The sequence below is a fragment of the Lygodium microphyllum genome, chromosome 17 (genome assembly GCF_053477565.2).
Source record: "Lygodium microphyllum isolate KBCC chromosome 17, Lygodium_microphyllum_v1.1.10, whole genome shotgun sequence".
In the NCBI taxonomy this organism is placed as follows: domain Eukaryota; kingdom Viridiplantae; phylum Streptophyta; class Polypodiopsida; order Schizaeales; family Lygodiaceae; genus Lygodium; species Lygodium microphyllum.
Genome location: NC_141151.1, coordinates 26,001,005 through 26,022,220, shown reverse-complemented (window position 1 = coordinate 26,022,220; position 21,216 = coordinate 26,001,005). Strand labels below are relative to the sequence as shown.

General features: G+C 45.0%; 1 protein-coding gene and 1 pseudogene across 6 annotated transcripts in view; both read right to left on the bottom strand.

Moving 5' to 3' along the window:
• Positions 1 to 2,852: 2,852 nt before the first annotated feature.
• The window catches only part of LOC148021710 (peptidyl-prolyl cis-trans isomerase FKBP16-1, chloroplastic-like), a 48,210-nt gene continuing 29,846 nt past the window's right edge, over positions 2,853 to 21,216 (bottom strand). Inside the window, exons 4-6 of one of the 6 annotated variants that reach the window (XR_015694382.1) lie at positions 4,295 to 4,379; positions 3,913 to 4,018; positions 3,434 to 3,573 (exon numbers count right to left, since the gene is read on the bottom strand). Coding sequence is in view for 4 of the 6 variants with exons in the window: in XM_087697218.1 (XP_087553344.1) it covers positions 3,370 to 3,573; positions 4,295 to 4,379 (289 nt within the window). In the remaining 2 variants the exon portion in view is untranslated. The other 5 variants (XR_015694383.1, XM_087697218.1, XM_087697217.1 and 2 more) reach the window with 5 other exon arrangements.
• Positions 18,144 to 19,993, bottom strand: LOC148021712 (uncharacterized; annotated as a pseudogene).

Genomic DNA, 21,216 nt, shown 5'->3' with positions numbered 1-21,216 from the left:
ATCAATAATGGCTCTGTTGAAGAAGAAATCATGGAATGGTAAGAAAGGAGAGACCATCGACGTTGACGGTTTGTCAATTCTTCAAAGGGTTTTTTGCAAAAATCATGTAAGCTAACTTGTGCTCTTCCTAAGGGGTGTGGTTAGCTTACTAATGTAGTGATCTAGGCATATGTAGCTGGAACTCGAAGATGGGCCCAAAGTATTATCCCATACTTGAGGATCCAATGGGTGAAAAGTTATTGTGCGGTGCTAAGCTCAGGGCGATAGGTCATTTGAGCAAGCCCATGATATCCTACCCTTAAGGTGACCTAAGGTTGTGTAGTGGCAGGAGGGCCAGGGGGTTAGAGATAGAGCTAGCCAACTGAAGCCATTGAATGCACCTAACTTGAGAACCCCTAAGTGCAATGCTATAGAGTGCACCTAACTAATCATGGAGCATTTTCTCTCTTTTCTTTATTTTGTTTTATTTATTTCTTTGGTTGTTTGGTTGGTTTTTTTTTATTCTCTCTCTCTTTTTTTGTTTCTTTGTTTTTTTTCCCCCAAGGAGATGTACAAGTGATTCACTCCTTGAGAAGTGGCCGCAAGGTGAGTGAAAGACATCCTTTTCTCAAAAGATGTGGCTTAAGGAAGGTTCAAAGGTAAATGGGTGATTCTAGATAGAAGAGGTTGTACACATCATGCAAATTTGTTGTCCACCATATCCTTGAGTAAAGACACACAATAAGATGAAAATAGTATAGCTCAAATAAGAAGTCTTGCCATGGTAATGCAGTCAATCCCTATGTTGATGTCGAAGAACAGAGATGGCAGGCCATCCTCATAGGGGTTGGTTACTGTAAGAGCTTGACTCTGATGTGGAGATAATTGCAAATAACTATGAATGCAGGATCTGGGCCATTTGAGCACAGTTTAAGGGAACTATTGAAAGAGGGTAGTAGATCACACAATTGGAAGTGATAGATTTCACTCTCATGTGGAGCATTGATATTTGGAATTTTGAAAAAGTTATGGCTACCATGCTTCTCAACATCATAGTCTCTTCCATACCTTCTTGGATAAGGGGAATAGAGCACATTCGCCTTTGTAGAACTTGATAGACCCCTAACTGTCGATGAATAGCCTTGATCCAATACCCTGGTCTCTCTATGGTGATTACTTGGGCTTTCTTGATAAGATCATTATCACCTATGTAGTCTTGGTAGATCACTCAGTAGCGGACATGCACCCTTTGCCCGATGCCTTGGTTGCTTTGGATTGGAATGCCTTGGAATAAAAGAAAATATATATCACCTTATTTCTCATAGCTCAATTTTGAGCCTAACAAGGAAAGTAGATGTAAAAATGCATAAATCTTATTTAAATAGCCCCAAAAGATGCTTAATTAATAAAAAACTCTTGTTTTAAAAATAAACATTATCCTAAAGAGTTATTGTGTCCCACATGCAAAACCCTAATTTCGGTGCCCCAAACTTTTCATAAATAGGCATGTAGCCCACCTCTCCCTTAATCTAGTTTATTCAAGTTTCAAGAGTCGTATCTCTGCTATCCACACCCCGTTCATGGAGGACATCGCAATCAAAGTCTTCCATCATAGTGTGCTATCAACTAGAGCCTATTTCCAACCTATGTAACCGTCACCTACCTCATGGAGCTATCACCAACATCATGGAATTTGTGTTTGATACTGCTAGGGCCAGACGTCATCATCTGTATCTAATCGCCATCAGTAGAAGCTGTCGTCATCATCATCCTGTTTGCATTTACAATCAATTTCTCCTCCAACTGTCGCCATTAATTTTCACATGCCGCCCAACTCAATCAACTTGCATTTACCTATTCTGCAAAGTCATTCGATTTTCTCTCTCCTCAAGTACTTGCATTTTAAGTCTCTCTCTCTCTCTCTCTCTCTCTCTCTCTCTCTCTCTCTCTCTCTCTCTCTCTCTCTCTCTCTCTCTCTCTCTCTCTCTCTCTCTCTCTCTCTATACCTACATCAAATCCAATCTACCTTGGCTACGTTTATTGACATTTGACACTGGAGGCTACCTTTGCTGTGATTCGAGATCCGTTTGAAGTACAACACACCTTACAACTCATAACCTCTCTTAATCCCAAAAATAGAAAAATTAGAGGTTCAATATTCACTGTATAATGTGTTTGCTGCATATTATGTCTGCTACATGAATATTGTATATTCATTATTCATTCACTTTATTATTCATTGTGTTCATTGTCTCTGAATTATCCTAACCCTAACCCTAACCCTAATCCTAAATGTGTTCTAAGTTTATCAATCTATGCTTTGTCCTACGATTGGTTTTTTTTTTTTTTTTTTTTGCATTTAGAGCATTTCTTCACATATATAAGTAACATCCCCAAGTTTGATATAACACATGGTATTATTATCTTAGACTTAATTGTAAATATTAATTTTGTTGATAAATTTCTCTTCATTTCATCAATGATAAAAATTAGTAACACATAGGAGATAATGCCCCAAATATGTGTTTAGTTTTTCTTTTTCAATACATTTACATAGTTGGAAATTGATATCTTCTCAAAAATTAAACAAAGGGAGAAAAATGAAAATCTCACAATCTTGTGATCTTTCGTGATTTTGCTATCGACCCCTATTCCTTTTGTAAGATCTTTATAGTTTGACTTAGAACTCCTATACACTCTATGATATTAAACACAATCAATGCCCTTCTTTTTCATGTTTTTGCCATTTGTTATGTTCACCTTCTCTGTGTGAATATAGTTCAACACATACACAAACACATTGTGTGAGCACATGTGTGCATGTGCATGTCCGTGTACCTACATGTGTGCGTGCATGCTCATGAGCATGCTAAGGTCTGGCTTAGTTTAAGCATTGAAGTTTGCATATTGATTGCAAGAATATTGGAAGTTCCCAATTCAAACCAAACAAGACCAGCTACACATATTAATCCAGTCCAAGCAATCTAGCTTGATATATTTTGGCTGCTTATATTATCGGGCAAACTTACCTAAGACAGACATATACCATTTTAAATAATTTCCAAACAAACATGTCAAAGGCCATTGAAAATCGAAGCATGGTAGCAACCTCCAGACTAAATGCTCATTTAGAGGTGGACTTATTTGGGCATGCTTCCCAAGCATTGCAACCAATACTCATTGCAGTAGTTCGCACAGAGGGGATTTATCAATAGAATCATTCTTTTCTCTGGAAAAAAACCAAGAAAAGATTGGCCTTTAGTATGCATAAAATGGCCTATGTTGCTTAATGTTCCCCTGATCGCAATGAGTCACATTATCTTAATTAATACAATGGATCTATAAGCAAGGAGAGCATATTCCTGTTGATTGGTTGTGGTAAGTTCAGCTTCATGTTGGTTTCCTGATCTTTGCAAGCTCCACTTCAAACAAAAGAGGTTGTTTCTTGTTGTTGTTTAGTCTTCGTTCAGCTGCATTGGATGTTGGAAGAGGTAGCAGCATCGGAGAGACCCATCCTAGTTCTGGTCTCACTAAAATCCGCCGCTTACCCCCTGCTTGCATCCCTTCCATGCCCAGATCAATGGCTTTTGGTACCTATGTCAGATAATAAGGTAAGTAACACCTTAAAATTCAAGCAGTGATAGATAAAAACTATAAAGAAGATCATCAAACAACTGTTCAAAAGGCAATACAGAGTTGACCTACTAGTTACATCAATACCCTAATCCTAAACTAGGTAAGATCAGTCAAGAGAGGAAACAAAAGTGAGAATGAGCTAAAGATATGGCTGGTGCCAAAATCTCTCTTACCGCCAAACTGCTAGTCCCATGAATTCAAAATTGAAACCAATAATCCCCTCCTATAAATTCAAGAAAATCTAACTTGGGCTACCAATTCCACCAGAAAAGTGTCAGATAGGAACTTGGTGCTCACATAATCGTATACCAAGCTTGAGGTAATTGGACCACACAATTGTGCTCCAGTGGACCGTGGTTGTCATCTATCCATCCACTCAAAAGGACATGATCTTAAGGGCTTTCTGCAAGAACCATACCACATGTAATATCTTTGGGTCTCAGTTTGATGGTGGAATTTAAGACAATTGAGGGGCAGGTGACCACATGCCAAAAGACACCCACTGCAGCCAAGCACTAGAAAAAGGGAATCTTAGGTGTATCTAAGGAGATTTTGTCAATAGCTGCCCTACATATTGCCACAATGTAGTCAGCCACAATTTCTTTGAAGACCATGCTTTACAAAATTAGCAACAGCAGTTATTTTTTCTTTCTTGCTTAAAAACTCGCATATAACTCACCAATCCCATCCCGTATTGAAAAGTAAAAGTATCACCAACATCATTCTTTCCTTCTTTTCCGTAACCCAATGAATCAAGATATAACCTGCTACATACAAAGTAATGAGATTAGGTTGATGGCACAAAGATATAACGAATGCTCTTAGTACCTTAAGGTCACAACAAATGCATGAATAGGAAGTCTCAAAAAGCACAAAAGATGGAAGTTTTAAGTGCTTGATTTATGAGTCAAACTTGAAACTAGATTGTCAAAGGGTTACCATCATCATTCTGCCACATACCAAGTAGTGAAATGAAATTGATAACACAAAGATATAAATGAATGTTAGCCAGTTTTCATGTCATCTTAAACAGGGCACTCAGCAGTGCCACATTTTCTGTACATGACAACAGCCCCTCCGTTTGCGAATCATTCTTCAAATTTCCCCCACTGACCCGTTTCTCAAGTAGGCTCCAGAACCTGTGTTTTGCTCTTCTCCTTCAACAGATCCACACTTTCATCTCAGTTCCAGCCTCTCATCATCCACATGTACACCAGGCACACCCTGATGGGCTGCATTCCTCTCAGTAATGCCCCCCCCCCACACATCATCCAAACCCGCCCCCGGTGCATGCCCCCTGTTTACAGACCCTCTTCAGTTAGTTCTCGACCAGTTTCTATAGCTTGATTCACTCAGACGCCCTCAGCCCAACTGCAGCTGACTTCATAGTCGGCAGAACAGGACATTGAGACTGTTCTTTCTGAACTGAATTCTTTTTGCTTGGAGTCTGACATTTACGTGGACCAGCCACTCCAAAAGTTCCACACCATGTGGAGCAGCCTCTTCTGAGTTCTCACTCTTGATTCTTTGCCTTATCATGTTTACCAATAGTAGGTCGACCACTTACCAGCATTGTTTGGGGCTCAACAGGAGCAATTGGACAAGGTCATACGTGACTCTTTTACTCTCTACCCTTAGATGAGTTGGTCCACTTCCACTTCTGCCCATCCTTCGAGGCCAGATGTTAATGGGCCCTCTTCACAATCACCTTTATCAGTTCTGGTTGGGGAATACAGAGGCACAGGTAGGGTCTTCTCCACCGTCTCTCTCAGCTATTGTAAGCAAACTGGCACAACGTAGCATGCTTAAGAGTTAAGATATGGCTTGTTTCTGTGACTAATAGTTCAAGGAAATTGATAGTACACATGCTTAAAGCTGACTTAATTGATTGCAAAGATATCCATTCATTTATTTCTTCTTATTGCATGAAAAGGTTGAAGTTAAATGCAAAGTTAGCTAGGAAACTTTTGGTAGAATTAGAAAATGGAAGGGAAACATTATCCACTCAAGGAGTGACAATACCTAGTTTCAACTACGTAGGGAAACCAATAAAACCAATTTTAGGGATATACCACTAGGAGTTTATGATGTCTGTTAGGAATGGACTGATTAGGAAAACATACACTATGGAGAAGGATGATTCACTTTCAAAAATCACCTAGTAAAGCAAGATGGATCCTAAAAGGAATGAGAGAAGGACTCCCTATTTATGTAATCAAACTCAATAGAGTAAAAGTTAAAACACACTGAGGATGAGCTAGAGTCTTCATGGCTAAGTGAATATGCAAATATCTTTTTTGAGGAATCAATTGAGGTATTCCTTGAGTATGTGTAGATTATGAGATCAACTTGACACTTGGAGTAGGAATGATAGCGAAAAAACCATAGAAGTTATCACAAATGACTACATCCATAGGCACATAAAAGAGACCAGACAAATTGACAGATGGGCAATGTCCCCCACCCCCTGAAAGAATAAATTTTCATCAAACCCATATCAAATCCCATAGGAATGAGCTTAGTTGCAATCAAGTAGGAATGAAGAAAGTATCATTCATTCACACATCATGCAAAAGCGTATGAATGCACACATGCTCACATGCCTATATCTAATTTGGAACGAAGCAGCTGGTTATTTGCAAATTAGAAAGCAGGTGAGGGAAAATTCGTCTTTGATTAACAGTTCTCAACCAATACATTGGCATGGCTTTCTTCACGAGCCCAAAGTGGAAGAAGTAAAGTAGAAGTGGGGAAAGCGTACTTACAAATCTACTGTTTGAAGGAAAATCAATGTAAAAGTTGTCTGGTGTGTTTATCGGAACTACCTCTAAAAGGTTTAGTTACCTAGTACCAAATAAAGTGGTTCTTGTGTGAGTAACCTTGCTAATGTGATCTCCTTTGTTTGTAAGTGGTGAAAACCTTTATGGAACATTCTAAAGTGGATGCGTAAAATATGATACGTTGAAGGACACTTGCCATTACCCTCTGTGACATGCGGCACAAGCAGTAAACCTATTTTCACAATGCCCAATCCCATTTATGCCAACAGTTGGAACTAAAGCTTAACCATCTTGGTCCTCCTTGCAGCTCATTGCAATTCATAAAACAGAGTTTTCTTTAAATAGGGAAGAGGAAAAGAAATCTGATCTTGAAGAAGGCAAAAGAAGCTAGAGGCTGAAGATTCCTTTAGGTGTTGATCATGAGGAGCGTCTCTGCATGGTGTCAAGATTCTGCAGATACCATGCAATCACTATCAAATGTGAATGGCACTCTTCAGTCCTACTGATAATCTCATCTTCTCGGGCCATAGTACCTGTTGGATGTGCTCAAGGATGCCTCCTGGCCATGGTCTCCAATTCCCCACGCATGATCTCTTCTCTTGGCCATCTAGACAAAGAGATCTTTTGTGACCGTCTACCTAAGCGCCTACCCACAGCCCACCAGCCTCTTCACTCCCAGCATCAAACTGCTCTATGGCCTCTGATATCCTCTTTTTCATCATGGACACAGGTTTCAGCTTGCCTTCTTCCAACCTCAACATGCCAAGGCTGGATGGGTAGAGAACCTCCTGGTTAGACCTGTCACGAAGCAAAACAGCTGCAGCAAACCTTGTCATGGCATCCCTAAGGCTCTGCAATGAGTCTCTTTGTAGCTCGAGGATGGCAAGGCGGTCACAACAAGATCTTGGATGATCCTGCAACTGGCCCCCCGTCTCACCAAGCCCTCTCACCTAACACATGTAATTGCAGACAACATTACTGTCAATCGTGCTGCAGATTGATGACAGTTACCCTTCTCTTTCCAGGCATCAGCCAACTCCTTTACTCTTTCATCATAAGAAATATGTACCTTGTGTAAGTGAGAAAACAAGCTAGGAAACTGTAGCCTGCACACACTATGGGCTATCCAATCAGAAACACACCCGCCCGCCTGTTCCTGCCCGTCGCCATCGCCTGCTCCCCCTCGCCCACCCACCTGCGCCTAGCCACCGCCAGCCCGCCCATCGCCTGCTCCTACCCTGCAGCGCCCGCCCCACCTGTTCCTGGCAACAGTTCGCTGCCCCCCCCCCCCCCCCCCCAACGCCCGGCCGCCCTGGAAGAGACAGTCCTCCCTGCCCCAATAGCCCGCTGCCCCCCCCCCCCCCCCCGCCGGCGTGCTGCCTCTGTCCACAACCCCGAATCCATCCGCAGTGTGTCAAAACAGAAGCGGTCTCCCCCCTTGCCATTGATCCCCCACCCTCCAAGTTGCTCCCTCAATCTGCAGCAACTTCCCCCCCTCAGGTAGCACCGCAACGTGATTGGTAGTCCTCATAGAAGGGACGCGCAATGGAAACCTCTGGTCAGACGCCGGTACACTCAGCAAGTGCCCCCCAGTCAAACACCTTATGCATCGTCCTCTCTGAGGAGCAGCTCTTAGCCGGACATTCCCTAGCCAGGGCCCAGCTTCGGGGCTGGCTTCACTCCACGCTGCGCATCGCCACAGCACAGATCGTGGAGGCGGTCCTAATGGGCCAAGGGATCTTCATGATCCAACTTAGTTCAGCAGACGCAGCTCGTGAGTTACTCGTGTCCACCTTATGCGTCCACGAAGGGGGTCATATACATGGTCCCTGTTGTGGAGGCGTTTGCACTCCACAACAGGTTTCTCTGGCACCCGCTCACCCTTCTTTTCCCCGGCTTGGCAATAGAGTATCGCCAATTGGTGGAAGACTTTGGTCGGCTCTTCAGCACTATCCTTCCCACGTCCTTCGCGGATGCAATGGTGACAGTGGCAAGAGTCCCAAAGGTATAGGTGGCAGTGAAAAGAGGTCAAGAATATCCCACAATTCCTAAAGATCGAGGCGGGCGGCCACTCTTTAGGCAACAGGTCATTGTGACGGGGCAGCACGACTTTGGGCATCAAGCAGCAGGTTGCATGCGTTTCGGAGCCAAGGTGGCTCCGCCGATAGGCCCGCAGGTGGACGCAGATGGCTTTACACGGGTCTAGAGACGACAGAGAGGGAGACGGTGGGGGGGAGGGTGCAGCCAGTATCTCGGACCCAGCCTCGACAACGGGGAGTAGGAGGACGTGTATTGCCCCCTCGGCAGAGCACTCCACAGCCCCCCTACCCGCCCCACCCGACAGGACTGCAACCCCCCCACATCCACTATCCGCGCCACAGACTACCTCTCCTGAGTCCCCACAGCCCCACACCCACCGCCCTCCATGTCCCATGCCCCCCCCCCCCCCCACTGACCCTAGCCCGCAGCCTCCAACTTCCAGGACCACAAACCCCCCCCCCCCCCCCACACTCACCATGTACTTCCGTCCATCCCACCATCCCTCGACCACCCTCCCCCCCACCACCTCCCGTACCGAGCATTCCCCCTGATCCGCACTTGGTCCAAGCGATCCCCCCCAGACCCACCCCCCCTCCTCCCACAAGAGGTGATGAGCCACACACGCCTACATCCTCTTCGCACCAGCAGTCCTCCCCCTCCCATACAGCCACCAGCTCATCCACCCCTACCGCCCATCACAAGTTCCCGAGACACGCAGACTTTTTGCCACAGGAGTTCTTCCACAGTGGCCCATGGTTCTACTTGAGAGTTGCGAAGCGCGGAGAGTTCCCACTACCTGTAGAGGTGGGGATCTTCGTGGTTCGTAAGTCAAGGAGGGACAAGGTCCATCTTCTAGCACCACCGGATGGACCAAACTACACTTTTTTTCTTCAGTCCTCTCACTCAGGGGAGTGGACGATGACACAAATAGAGGAAGAATGAATAGTCAGGTGGCGGACCACACCTCCCAGTGGATGGGAGAAGAAGGACTAGCATTGTTTGCACAGCAGTGGCATGGTTGCATGATGGACATTAAATAGTGGGCTGGTGCCGAGGTCCCTCACCTGAGCATCATCTTTTGAGCCCCTCCACAATGGAGGGCTCCAAGGGATGTAATTGAGTGGCCCCTGGCACAGGCGGCCCATTTCTACCAATGCACAGAGTCTCGACTCTCCGCATGGCTGATAGATGCATTGATAGTACCACTTGGAACTTCTATCATCCCTATGGTCCGGCTAAGGGCCACCATGGGGGAATGGAGCTCGCCATCCAGACCAGCGGCAAAGCACACCTGCATGCCTCATAGCTCCTCCTCGTCATCAGTAGCCTCCACACCGAACAGATGCCTATTCGGGCAGTCACAGGTTTCCCTATGAGCTTACACCTTGCATCTTGGAATGTGAATAGCCTCCACTACAATGGGGCACATGGTTCCAGGAAATTGATTGTTTGACAAGAGCTACAGCTTGCTCTTGCCGGACGGATCGATATCTTACTTCTACAAGAGCACAAGCTCACCCTCACCCAGGCCCAATAGGTAGGGAAGGTACTCCCAAGCAGCTCGCACACTTATTGGGAGCACGCCATAGGATTGTACAAAGAATGTATCCTCTAGTAAAGAGCACAATCCATGACTGGCAAGTTCTTGTATCAGTCCTCCACTCCGAGGATACCACCTCCCTAATGCTCTCCATTATGCCTCTAGCCCCTCTAACACCATGAAGCATCTCTCTTGATGACTGAGTTGGTAGCTCAAGAAAGGCAAACCAATCACCCACTATAGAAGCTATCTACAAAGAAAACCTCCCCCAAAAGTGTGTCCTCTATGCAATGGTGTGTTATATCTCTATATTGTGTTGTGGACAGAATTGCTATTCATTATGTTCAAGACAGACTTGTTGTTCACTATTATTCAGGACAGACCTACTATATACTATCTGGACAGCAAGTATTTGACTAGTTTAATGCTCTATTAATGCTTATGGGGCAAGTTTGTTATGCCTAGATGATGTATTGATGCTAGTGAAAGGCTTTTGGATTGATTAGAGCTTGTTTAGTTTAGTATTTGGAAGGTTCTTTGCTATTATACCCTGTGGACAGCAAGCTTACAGTGTTTAGTTGACCCTTTGCAAATCCTACACATTGGATTTATTGAGAAATTTAGTGGATGCTACAGGCCACAATGGCCCACCTCCGGCAAGAGCAATAGTCCCTGGTGTTGAGCTTAAAAATGCATTATAAACTTATTAGCTCTAAATTACAGCCCCAAATCTCAAACTAACCCAAAGTTTCACTAAACAGTGTGTCTTCTTGAAAGTGTCTGGGTCCCATAAGCCAAACCCTAATTTGGGAGGATCCACACTTCTATAAATAGACATACTGGCCCAATCTTGTATTTTTAGGTCCTCTATCTATTGGCACCAACTTCTCCACTATTATCTACAACCCTCCATGCCAGGTACCTCAGTTCGTGGCGGTGACCAGCCTTCTCCATCAGCTGCTGATCAGTCCTCAGCCCTCCAAACCCTGCATGTGCTGCCTGGCAACAGTCTACAGTCTGCTGGCAGCAGTTTTCAGCCATTGCCATCTGCCAGAGGAGCTGTTGCACTTTGCATTTGCTGCTGCAAGGTGGTTCTCTGCCTATGTTTGCTGCATTCATACTGACATCATCACTAACAGGGGCAGCATACTGCCACATTTTGCAGCTGCCAACTGTTGAGCTATGCATTACTTGCTGATTAGCCTCTTAAACAGCCCCAAAACACACTAAAAATGCTCTTTTAGAGTAAAACCCTAAAACGAAGAGCAATTCAAGAGAGCTTAGTGAAAACCCTAAATTGGGGAGCGGTTCAAGAAAGCTTAGCGAAAACCCTAATTTTTGGGGCGCCTTTCCACATCTATAAATAGACAGACTGCCCCCATTCAGCCATCATCCTTATTTTGCAGGTCACACACCCTCTGCTATTGTTGGCACCCAGTTTCCAGCCTGCAGCCCGCCTCCATCTGCTGTCCAGCCATCATCGACTGCAACCACATCATCTTCAGCCTGTCCATTGCTGTAGGCGACAACTCTCAGCTGCTGGCTGCTCCAAACTGCCCCAAACTGCTGTTCAGCCTATTGTCCATCATCTCCAGGGTTAGCCAGCCTGCGTTTTCAGCATTGCAGGCCCTGATACTCTCAAACACTGTTTCAGCCTGCTGTTTACAGCAAATTGTGCACAATTTCTGGCCCCCGATCGACGGTACATTGCTGCGTTTACCAGTTTCCAGCCTCCAGACTACTGCGTTTTGGTGACCAGCCTGCTGCCATTCACTATTCAGCACTCCTACAGTCCGACTTGTGGTCACAGACTTGGGATCCATCTTCGGTGAACGTCACACTCCGACATTGCTCTGCCCTTGAGCACATTGTACACTCTTACATTCATTTACAGCATTCATTCACTTCAGAGTTGTGTTCTCTCTCTCCATTCTTCTGTTTGTGTTTGAGTTTTTGTGTTTGAGTTTTGAGTTTTGAGTTTTGCGTTTAGGGTTTGAGTTCTGCCCTCTGTGTCTGTGTCTGTCTCTTTGTATTTCTGTCGTGATCGTACACTCTATGTGTCCTCAGTGCAAACCCTAGCAGTCTTCTTAACACCAGCTGTCGCCTGCCAATTCCAAACATTTCAGCCTATTGCCACTCTTTTGAGCTGTCCAGTCTTGTTCGCCATGGATCTAGACTCTTCTAATCTGCATTTGCTGCTGCTCTACACTTTCGGAGGTTGCCTACTGCGCTTGGGAATCCGTCAAAGTACGGTACTCTCTCCACCTCATACTCTCTGCCCTCGTCCTAGAGACAAGGGAGTTCAAGGTTCAATATTCACCTTTGCCACAGTTGTCAGATACGATATGGTACGGTACGATAAAATACAGTACTAAATGATACCTTATGATTTTATAAGGTACGGTACAATATTAGTACGAAAAAAAAATTAACATGATTTTTTAAAAAACCATAAATCATTAAATGATAGAATACATATTCAAAGTGAAAATAGCCATTTCATTATAAAATAAGATGAATACATGAGGGTAACCATTGCGGTCACATGGGCCTCACAAAACATGCGCTACAACTACAATGTAGTATATCATAGTGGCACAATGCATGTGGATACAATGACAGTAGATACAAAAAAGAGAGAGACCTATGAATCTATGATTAGGCATTGCTACCATCATCATCATCATCACCAAAACCATCTGAGTACTCATCAAGAGTCTGAAGATGACTCCTCGGTATCGGATGATGAGACACACTCATACTCATCCTCACTGATGAGGTTACCATCCTCATCAAACGATGGCTCCCTAGGTGATGGCTGTGTAGGCAAGGGGGGGATGTCATCATGAGACATAAGATGTGAGCTACTAGAGCCCCATCTTACACATGCTTGCAAGCCACTCAAACCCCCCCTCCTCAATGTTGGAGGCCACCGAATGACCATGCCCCTACTACCCACTACTCGAACTCCTCGCCTACGAGCATGCTGACTACAAGTGTCACAAGTATCTACTACTATAAGCTCTCTATAGAGCTCTGCAAAAATCATCTCCTCCTTGTCCATCTCCTAATGTACACTCGGAAGAGTGTCACCCGTCAACTTGAATGTATCAACATTCACCTACATAATGCATATAGATTGTAAACGCTAAAGTCTAAATTGTAAAGTATAAACTTCAAAATTCAACGTTTAAAACAACAAATTTTAAACTTTATGGTTAAGTGTTTAAACTTTGCATGCTTCGGACTACCCATGCTCATCATAGCCCTCATCATGCATAAGTTAGTGCGACGATAGACTAGCCTCTCTACCTATTGTGTGCTAAGCCGATTGCGAATCTTTGTGGGAATAAGAGAATAAGCACTCCAATTTCTCTCACATATACCTGAAGAGCAATCCTAAGCAAGGACCCTCATGGCTAAGAGCTAAAGGGTCTCCAATGCGTATCCAAAGTTTTGCCACCAAAATAAAGGCTTCACAAGTGACTCTCTCCTCCAACAAGTGGAAGAAGCAAAAGCCACATGCCTTCTCTGATTTGCATAGTATCCTAGCTCCTCCAACACTGCATTGTGGTTATCCACAAGGACCATACGAGTCAAATAAGCAAGCTCGTCCTAACGGAGCTCTCTATCATCCATGACCGTCAGCGACTTGTAGACCGGATGTACCAATGCGGCAAAACCATGGATAGGCTTATGCATCCATGCCTATCTCCTCTCTATTATCTCTTAAAACATATGTACGTTGTTTCTTTGATCACTGTATAAGCACATGCCTCCACCATGCCACTCTAAAGAAGTGAATGAGAAGACCCATGGTGGACCCCTCACAAATACTCATACATAACACCCTATAAAAGGGAGTCACAACAATGACAACAATATGAACTTTCTGCTAAAACTACTCATTAAGGTACAAGCGTTGCATGGCTTTGGCCTCCTCTGTCTCATGCTCGTCCCACTCATTCCATAGAGTGGACACCAGTGCTTGGCGCAAGGCAACAGACCGCACCTCATAAGACACTCTAACAATAACCACATGTAACCAAACCGAGCTTAAGAAGGTTTCTTCAACTCCAATGTGCTATGCTCACGATACATCGCAAGCACCTTTACCTTTACCGTGAAGAAGGTGATAGCAGATGTAGCTTTGCGGACCACCCTTTTCACCCACTTAAGCTTTCCAATGTCCTCCATGAGCAAGTCCAAACAATGACTTGCACATGAAGTCCACACAATCGTGGGAAACTCGACCTCAAGTAAACGGCCCATGCACCGACAATTCCATGCATTGTCGGTAACATGAGGATCCCACCTACAACCACAATTTACAAATTACAAGTATATTAATAATACATGGATGTTAAAGAGAGAAAAAGAGAGTTGAACCTTTCAAGTTTCAACTTTTAAGATTCAAGAATGAAGAGAGATGGGGATTGGGGCCCAGGAGAAAAGAGAGAATCGAGATAGATATTAGAAAGAAATTAGAATAGGGAGATAGATAGTTATACATAAATCAATTATCATAATGAAAGAAAGTGAAATAAACTTAAAAGCCAATGTATACCTCAATGATAGCTCGCCAAATGTGGCAGTAGATAAATGCATTCATTGTTTTCCTCCCCCTCTTGTCGATATCTACGGCCCGCAAAAAAGTAAATGCCGAGTGGACATGAGATGAGTATGTTGATTATGCCCCCTTTCTTACAATTACACTATCCGTCAGTGAGAATGGAGCAACCATATTTTATCCATGCAGCTCAAATAGGATCAATGACTCTATCAATCCTCTCCTTCTCTTCATCAATCTTTTTTGTCCTCATATTGTTGTATATGACACCGATCCATCCTTCACAAGGACCCACATTGCCAATGGCTTTTACCATCTTCTTCCGCTGCTCTTGCTTTAGGACATTGAATGCAAGATTTCACTCAATCACCGTGCATGCAATTTCAATGTCCGCAAGTCGTTGCCTTTCTCTAAGAAAGGCAACAAATCCACGCACATGACCGAGAGCTTGAGAGAGAAAGGATTGTCTATTAGGTGCCCCATGACCCTCCACTCTATCTTTTACCAAAGCCTGATGCGGATGTGGAGTCCCCCACCCCCAACGATAGAGAACTCTCCTACATCAGTTGAAGATACGCTCACATTCGATGCTTCCTTATTAGTAGGCATAGGAGTTTGTGCCAATAAGCCACTTCCTCCTCTTGTAAAACCCCCTCTCATCTTGGCGAGAATCTCATCTACAATGTTTTGAGGGATCTCCTTACATGGAGCAACTTGCCCCCCGTCTTGGAAAGATGTTGGAGAAGTCAGGTTGCACCACTTGCATAGCGCTTTCCACAATACTTGCATGTCCAATGGTGGGAGTTGGACTTCTTTGTGTTCCTCTCCACATGGATCGCGTGAAAATTGAAGGCCTCATGATTCTCACGACTCATGGTGCCAATGACAGATGGAGAGGCCCGAGGGAGTGTGTGTGAGAGAAATGATAAAATGAAATGATATGTATTAACGTCTACAAAAGGTCAAAATGACCTATGAGACCATCAGTTATAATCATGTATATGATGGTACAACTGTCTGGGCAAAATATGTAGCACAAAGCAAAAATAAGAAAGGAAACTAACTATGGCTATGTGTAAAACATACAGCTCTATCTAGTAACAATGAGCTCCAAATGGTACAATCTCATGTGGGTATGAAGGGCCTAGCTCTAGCCCGAGCAATAATCCCCTATATCCACCTATGAAGGTGTCGTCGGTGTCTGTGTCGAGGCCTAGGAGGTTTGGATCGGCTAAGTTGAACGGCTCGATCATTCAATACTCCTTATCTATGTGTGGACTGTGGCGATGAGAGAGGCTCTCGTGTGGACTGTGGCAGTAACTGTATTAAAGTCTTCTAAGTCTCCTTTGCAAAGAAGTCTTTGAGCTGCCTCTATGAAGGGCCTCGGTGTCCTGGAGCAACTGTACTCCTGAGGCACATGTCACGACGCCGTCGTATCTCAAGAAGAAAGAGGCCAAGACATCATTGATCGATGAAATCCATGACTCTAGATAGTGGTCCAAATCTATCTCTAAAGAGACAGTAGAAACGACCACGAACTTCATAATACGCTGGGCAGCGGCGGCAGATATAATGCTCCTCTGTCTCTGGCTCTAATTGGCATAACTGGCATATGCGCTCCTCTAGTGGGATGAATCTATATTTACTAGTTTCAATCTCTAGCTAATGTGAGGAGGTGCGCAACTCGCCAATAGTACATCTAATCCCATGGGAAAGGTGGGTGTCCATGTATCTCAAGCAAACAATAAATCCATCATCTGTATTATGAAGGAAATACTTATGGTAGAAAGCCATCTTTGTCCCTAGCTCCTGCGCTGGCATCAACCATGTCCGCCTAATATCCAACTGGGTAAGATCCATCTTGGTGATCTTGCAAATCTCTAACCTGCTCAAATCAAGAGATGGTGCATAAAGGGAGTACTAGAAGGGGGGTAACTTGTGCATGCTAAAGCCATGCAACTCAAACCAGGCCGACATCTATGCATACCAACATGAAGTATCACCCTCTCTGGCAAGCTGCCTCGAGGACTCAAGGGCCAACCGTGCATATCTGTGTTTGGGTAAGTCCCATAGGCTATGTATGTATGCGACTGATCGAGTGAGGGCCTCTATCACAATCGGTGTACCTGCTAGCTCGACTCTGATAATCTCATGTGGCACTCATGCCTTACATCTGATCATCTTGGATATCATGGACACTAGGGGTTTCTCCATCAATCTCCATCCATCATAAGTGCGCCCTGATCTGCTATGGTGGTCAAGACTCGGCCACCATATCTATACTCCATAAAGTAGTGTGGATGTGACCAGTGTATCGAAGAGCCATAGCTTGGTGTGGGGTTCTTGGAATTGCACCTGTGAGCACATCCTCTTCAAACCACTGTGTTGTGTATCCACAAGTCAGTCTAGTGTCTGTTGCCTCTCACCTAGAAAAGATGGGCCTTGTGAATAAGACTCCCAAGTATGTATAAGAATCCACATACTTCAGCTCCTCAGATCCATATGTAAATTTAGGTGCTGATCTCCTGACCCACTATGGTGTAGTATTAAATACCATTACCTTGGTTTTACCAAGGTTCACTGAAAGCCCACTGTCCAAAGTATAGGAGTGTAATGCATCCAAGTGTCTCTATAAACCCTCTCGAGATTCAGCTATCAATACAATGTCATCTGCATAGAATAGGAGAGGTATCCAAGTGCCAGCTAGTGGAGCTCCTCTATCTCCTTCCTGTGAAATATAATCAGCAATCCCATCAATGTACATGCCAAATAATGTCGGAGAGAGAGGGCATCCCTGCTTCACCCCAATGGTGGAGTAAATAGGTGCCAAAAGGCCCTCAGGTGTCCGGACTCTGCCCGCAACTCTCTCATACAGTGCCAAAATACCCCAACTGAGCTCTTTCAATACTCCCATGGCATGCAATCTATTTATCAGTCTGTCTCTCAGTATTGTGTCAAAGGCTTTGCGGAAGTCCACAAAGTAGCAGTAGGTCCGTCGGCCATGGGCTCTTCCCTCCTCAATGATCGCTCTGAGTGTGAGGATGTGATCCAATGTGAAAAAGCCTCTCCTAAAGCCAGTATGTCCCTATGCTCTAAGACCCCAAATCTTTGCCCACCTGCTTGACTCGTACTCAATGATGGAAGCATATAACTTAGCCAATGTATGCCCAACCATGATAGTCCGATAGTTACTGGGTAGAGTAGGGTCCCCTAACTTGAGGATAGGCACAATAGTGTTCGTGCTCCAGCTTTCTGGTAAGCCTTCACACATGGCTCTGTTAAACATGCAAGCTAGGAATCCTGCCACCAAATCTCTAGCATGGATCAAGTGCTCGGCTACTAATCCATCATGATCTTGTGCCTTTCCTCTATTAAGTCTGTCACTGGCCTCTCGGACCCTACTTTCTATAAAGAAAGTGGTGGTCTCTGGACAAGGCTTAAGTGGGTCAGGAAGAGGTGTCTGATCCTCCACAGTATAAAGACTAGTTGCATACTCCTCCCATACAACAGTGAATGCAATAGGTGTGGTCAAGCAATGCTCTCTGAAAAGCCTCCAAGGCTCTCTAGAGTCCTAGCTAAAGAATAACTGATATAGGCCTCACTCCAGTTGGGCCAAGAATGTTCTCTTCTTCCACCGTGTGAGGCGTCTAAAGAGTATATGTGCATGTCTGTGGGTACTGGACCCCAGTGCTATCTCTCTCTGTAGCCGTGCTCTAGTCTCACGGCACTCATCATCATACCAGCTATTCCGAGGTGTCACCCCGGTGAAGGCTCTCTGTGTGGGTCGTGAATGTGGAAAGGCTACACCTGCAACAATGTGTAGGGCCTCATTGAACTGCTGAGTCATCTCCTGTAATGGAGCGTCGGGATCTGCATCATGTAACAATCTAAGGATCTCTGCCTCATAGATATCCTTTGTCTCTCTGGAAAAGAGATATCTCACGTGTCGATGAGCTGCATGATGGATCTGCGTATCAATGAATTGGAGGTCGATGGTGAATGATAGGTAGGTATGATCCACTGCAACTCTGAGAAGGCGTGGGGATACTAAGAGGTCCTGGATGTGAGATATCAGCATCGGTGGGGCAAGAACATAGTCTATTGTGCTGGCACTATTTCGGTGAGGATAACATATGAAGGCGTCGAATAGGGGGTATCTAGCCATGCCATTGAGAATGGCCAACCTGTGTGTTGTGCCCATCTCCACAAGGTATTTCCCATATTTGATGACTTCCCCATATCCTGAGCTGTCCTCTCCAGCTGTAGCTCTGACACATCCTACTCCTGTAGCATCTCCTCAAATGCATCAAAGAAAGACACCTGATGGAAGGATATCCTGGAATTAAAGTCTCCTAGTAAGATAACCTCTCCCTCCTTCGAGAACTCCCAAATATCCTCATCCAAAGCCACATATGGTGATTGCCCCTTGGGCGGGGCGTATCGGGATGTCATAGGAGGGAAATAGCATATGGCAACATACAAAGTGCGTTCCTCACCACGTACTCTCATCCACATGTATCTGGCTTGCTCATCTCTGCGGACTACCTGGATCATCTGATGTAGCTCCTCCCTGAATAACACTGCCACTTCTCCCGATCCGCGATTACTATGGTCTGTGCATGTCTTCTTCCTGCAAGCTAACTCCCACCTATAGTCTGTCACCCGTGGAAGTGTAGTATGTGGTCCCTGATGTGTCTCTGAGTAGAACACTATATCTCTCCCTCTGAATGTCTCCTCAAAAGCTTCCACATCCAATCTGAGGGCTCCATTACAGTTCCAAACTGCCACTGCAAGGCCGGTCCCATAGGTCTCACACCATCATTTGTGGTGCCTCTCCATGACTACCACTCTCCCTCCTCTATAGAAGGCGAGTTTGCCCTCCTCCTTGGTTGCCTTAATTTTTGGCATACACTCCCTCATGTGGGCTAGTTGGGTTGGTATGAGATCATCACCCCAAAAACACATTGGTCCCCTTCAATGTACGGCATTGAGCTAGGAAGTCTCTCCTAGCCTCCATGGTGGGGAAGCGGAGAATGAGTGCATGCTCTTTTGAGCTCTCCCCTTCTATGCTTTTCTTGCCCACTCTCCAAGCCGAGACATACGTGTCTTTCTTAATATTCATTAACGTGTATAGCACCTTGGTGTCCTCATCCACTTTTTCATGCATCTTCACACCCGTCACCCGAACATGGAGTGCTCTCATTTTCCTTTTTTGTTCCTCCTCCAATGTGTCATTGATTATGGTTGTTGTAGGTGCGTGTGCTAGGTGTTTCCCCTTCTTTGCAATTTGAATCCATTGCTCCGCCTCCTCTACTTGCTGTTGGGTTTTCTTGAGCATCTCTGTCCAAGAAACAGCCTCCTTCGTCGTCTCCTCCTTTTTTTGAAGTTGTTGTACTTCCTCTTTGATGGGGTGAGCTCCTCAGTCATGCTAGGTTGAATTTCTCCTTCCTCTAGCTTGGGGCTGAGTTGAATATCAGTCAGTAGCTACCTAAGTGATTAAATCTCCCCATCTTGGGCTTCTATATTCAATTCCAACTTTTTAATCGTATCGTTCATCTGTCTGTTCACTATGCTCAGTCCGTTGTCATACTCCTTGACTTTCTTGATGGCATTGGTAATCATCTGCTCTATCTAACCTTCTCCATTTTGGGGGCGAACTCCGTCTTGTTATGTTGGCCTGTGAGGGAGCTCGATTCAGAGTTCAGAATAAAGGATAACCATTTCAGTGTATATGAGGAACAGCCATTTCATAGCAGATTTACTGTCTACAATAGGAGGGATTGTGTGATTAGGAGATGGCAGCAGGGAAATGAGGGTTGCAGAGGTGGTGGGTGGGGAGCTGATGGATGGTGGCAAAGGCTGGCGTTAGGTGGCGCAGATAAAGCAAGCGACGAAGAGATGAGGTGGCACAGGTGACGAGGGATTACGGAATAGCGAGGAATCTGACGGCAGAGCCGACGGGTAGGAGCTGGCTAGCAAGCGCTGTCAACGGAACGGGATCGCAACCAAACGTAGAGCTGGACTTGACGTGGAGTTATCGGACAAAAACAACCTATCCCGTCACGCATGTCCACTTGACGTGGCCTGAGAGAGAGAGAGAGAGAGAGAGAGAGAGAGAGAGATCACACCAGCATCCCGTCACGCCAGCATCCTGTCAGAGAGAGTCATCACGCCAGCATCCCGTCAGAGAGAGAGAGAGAGAGAGAGAGAGAGAGAGAGAGAGAGAGAGAGAGAGAGAGAGAGAGAGAGAGAGAGAGAGAGAGAGAGAGAAGGGAGGGAGGGGGGGGAGGGGAGGAAGGGAGAGTGAGATGCTTGAGTCTTGACTCTTGAAACTTGAAAGAGAGGGAGAGGCCCGAGGGTTGGGATAAAGTTAAAAGAGCATGAGTAAGAGAGGAGATGGGAGATGAGAATGACAAATGCTTTGATAGCGTATGGGAAAGAGGGGATGGGAGATGAGAATGACAAATCATAAATCAATTCAAGATCCAAGAGAGGGAGATGAGAATGGCAAGTGCTTATTGAATTGGTGTGGAAGTATGGAGAAGAGGAGCACCTTTTGTAAATGAGAGAAGGATCAAACGGTCAAAGAGGGGCCATCAGTCCAAGAGGGCTGCCAACTAGATGGAATCCAAGGAGGATATCATGAGAACATGTATTTTTGAAACCTCACT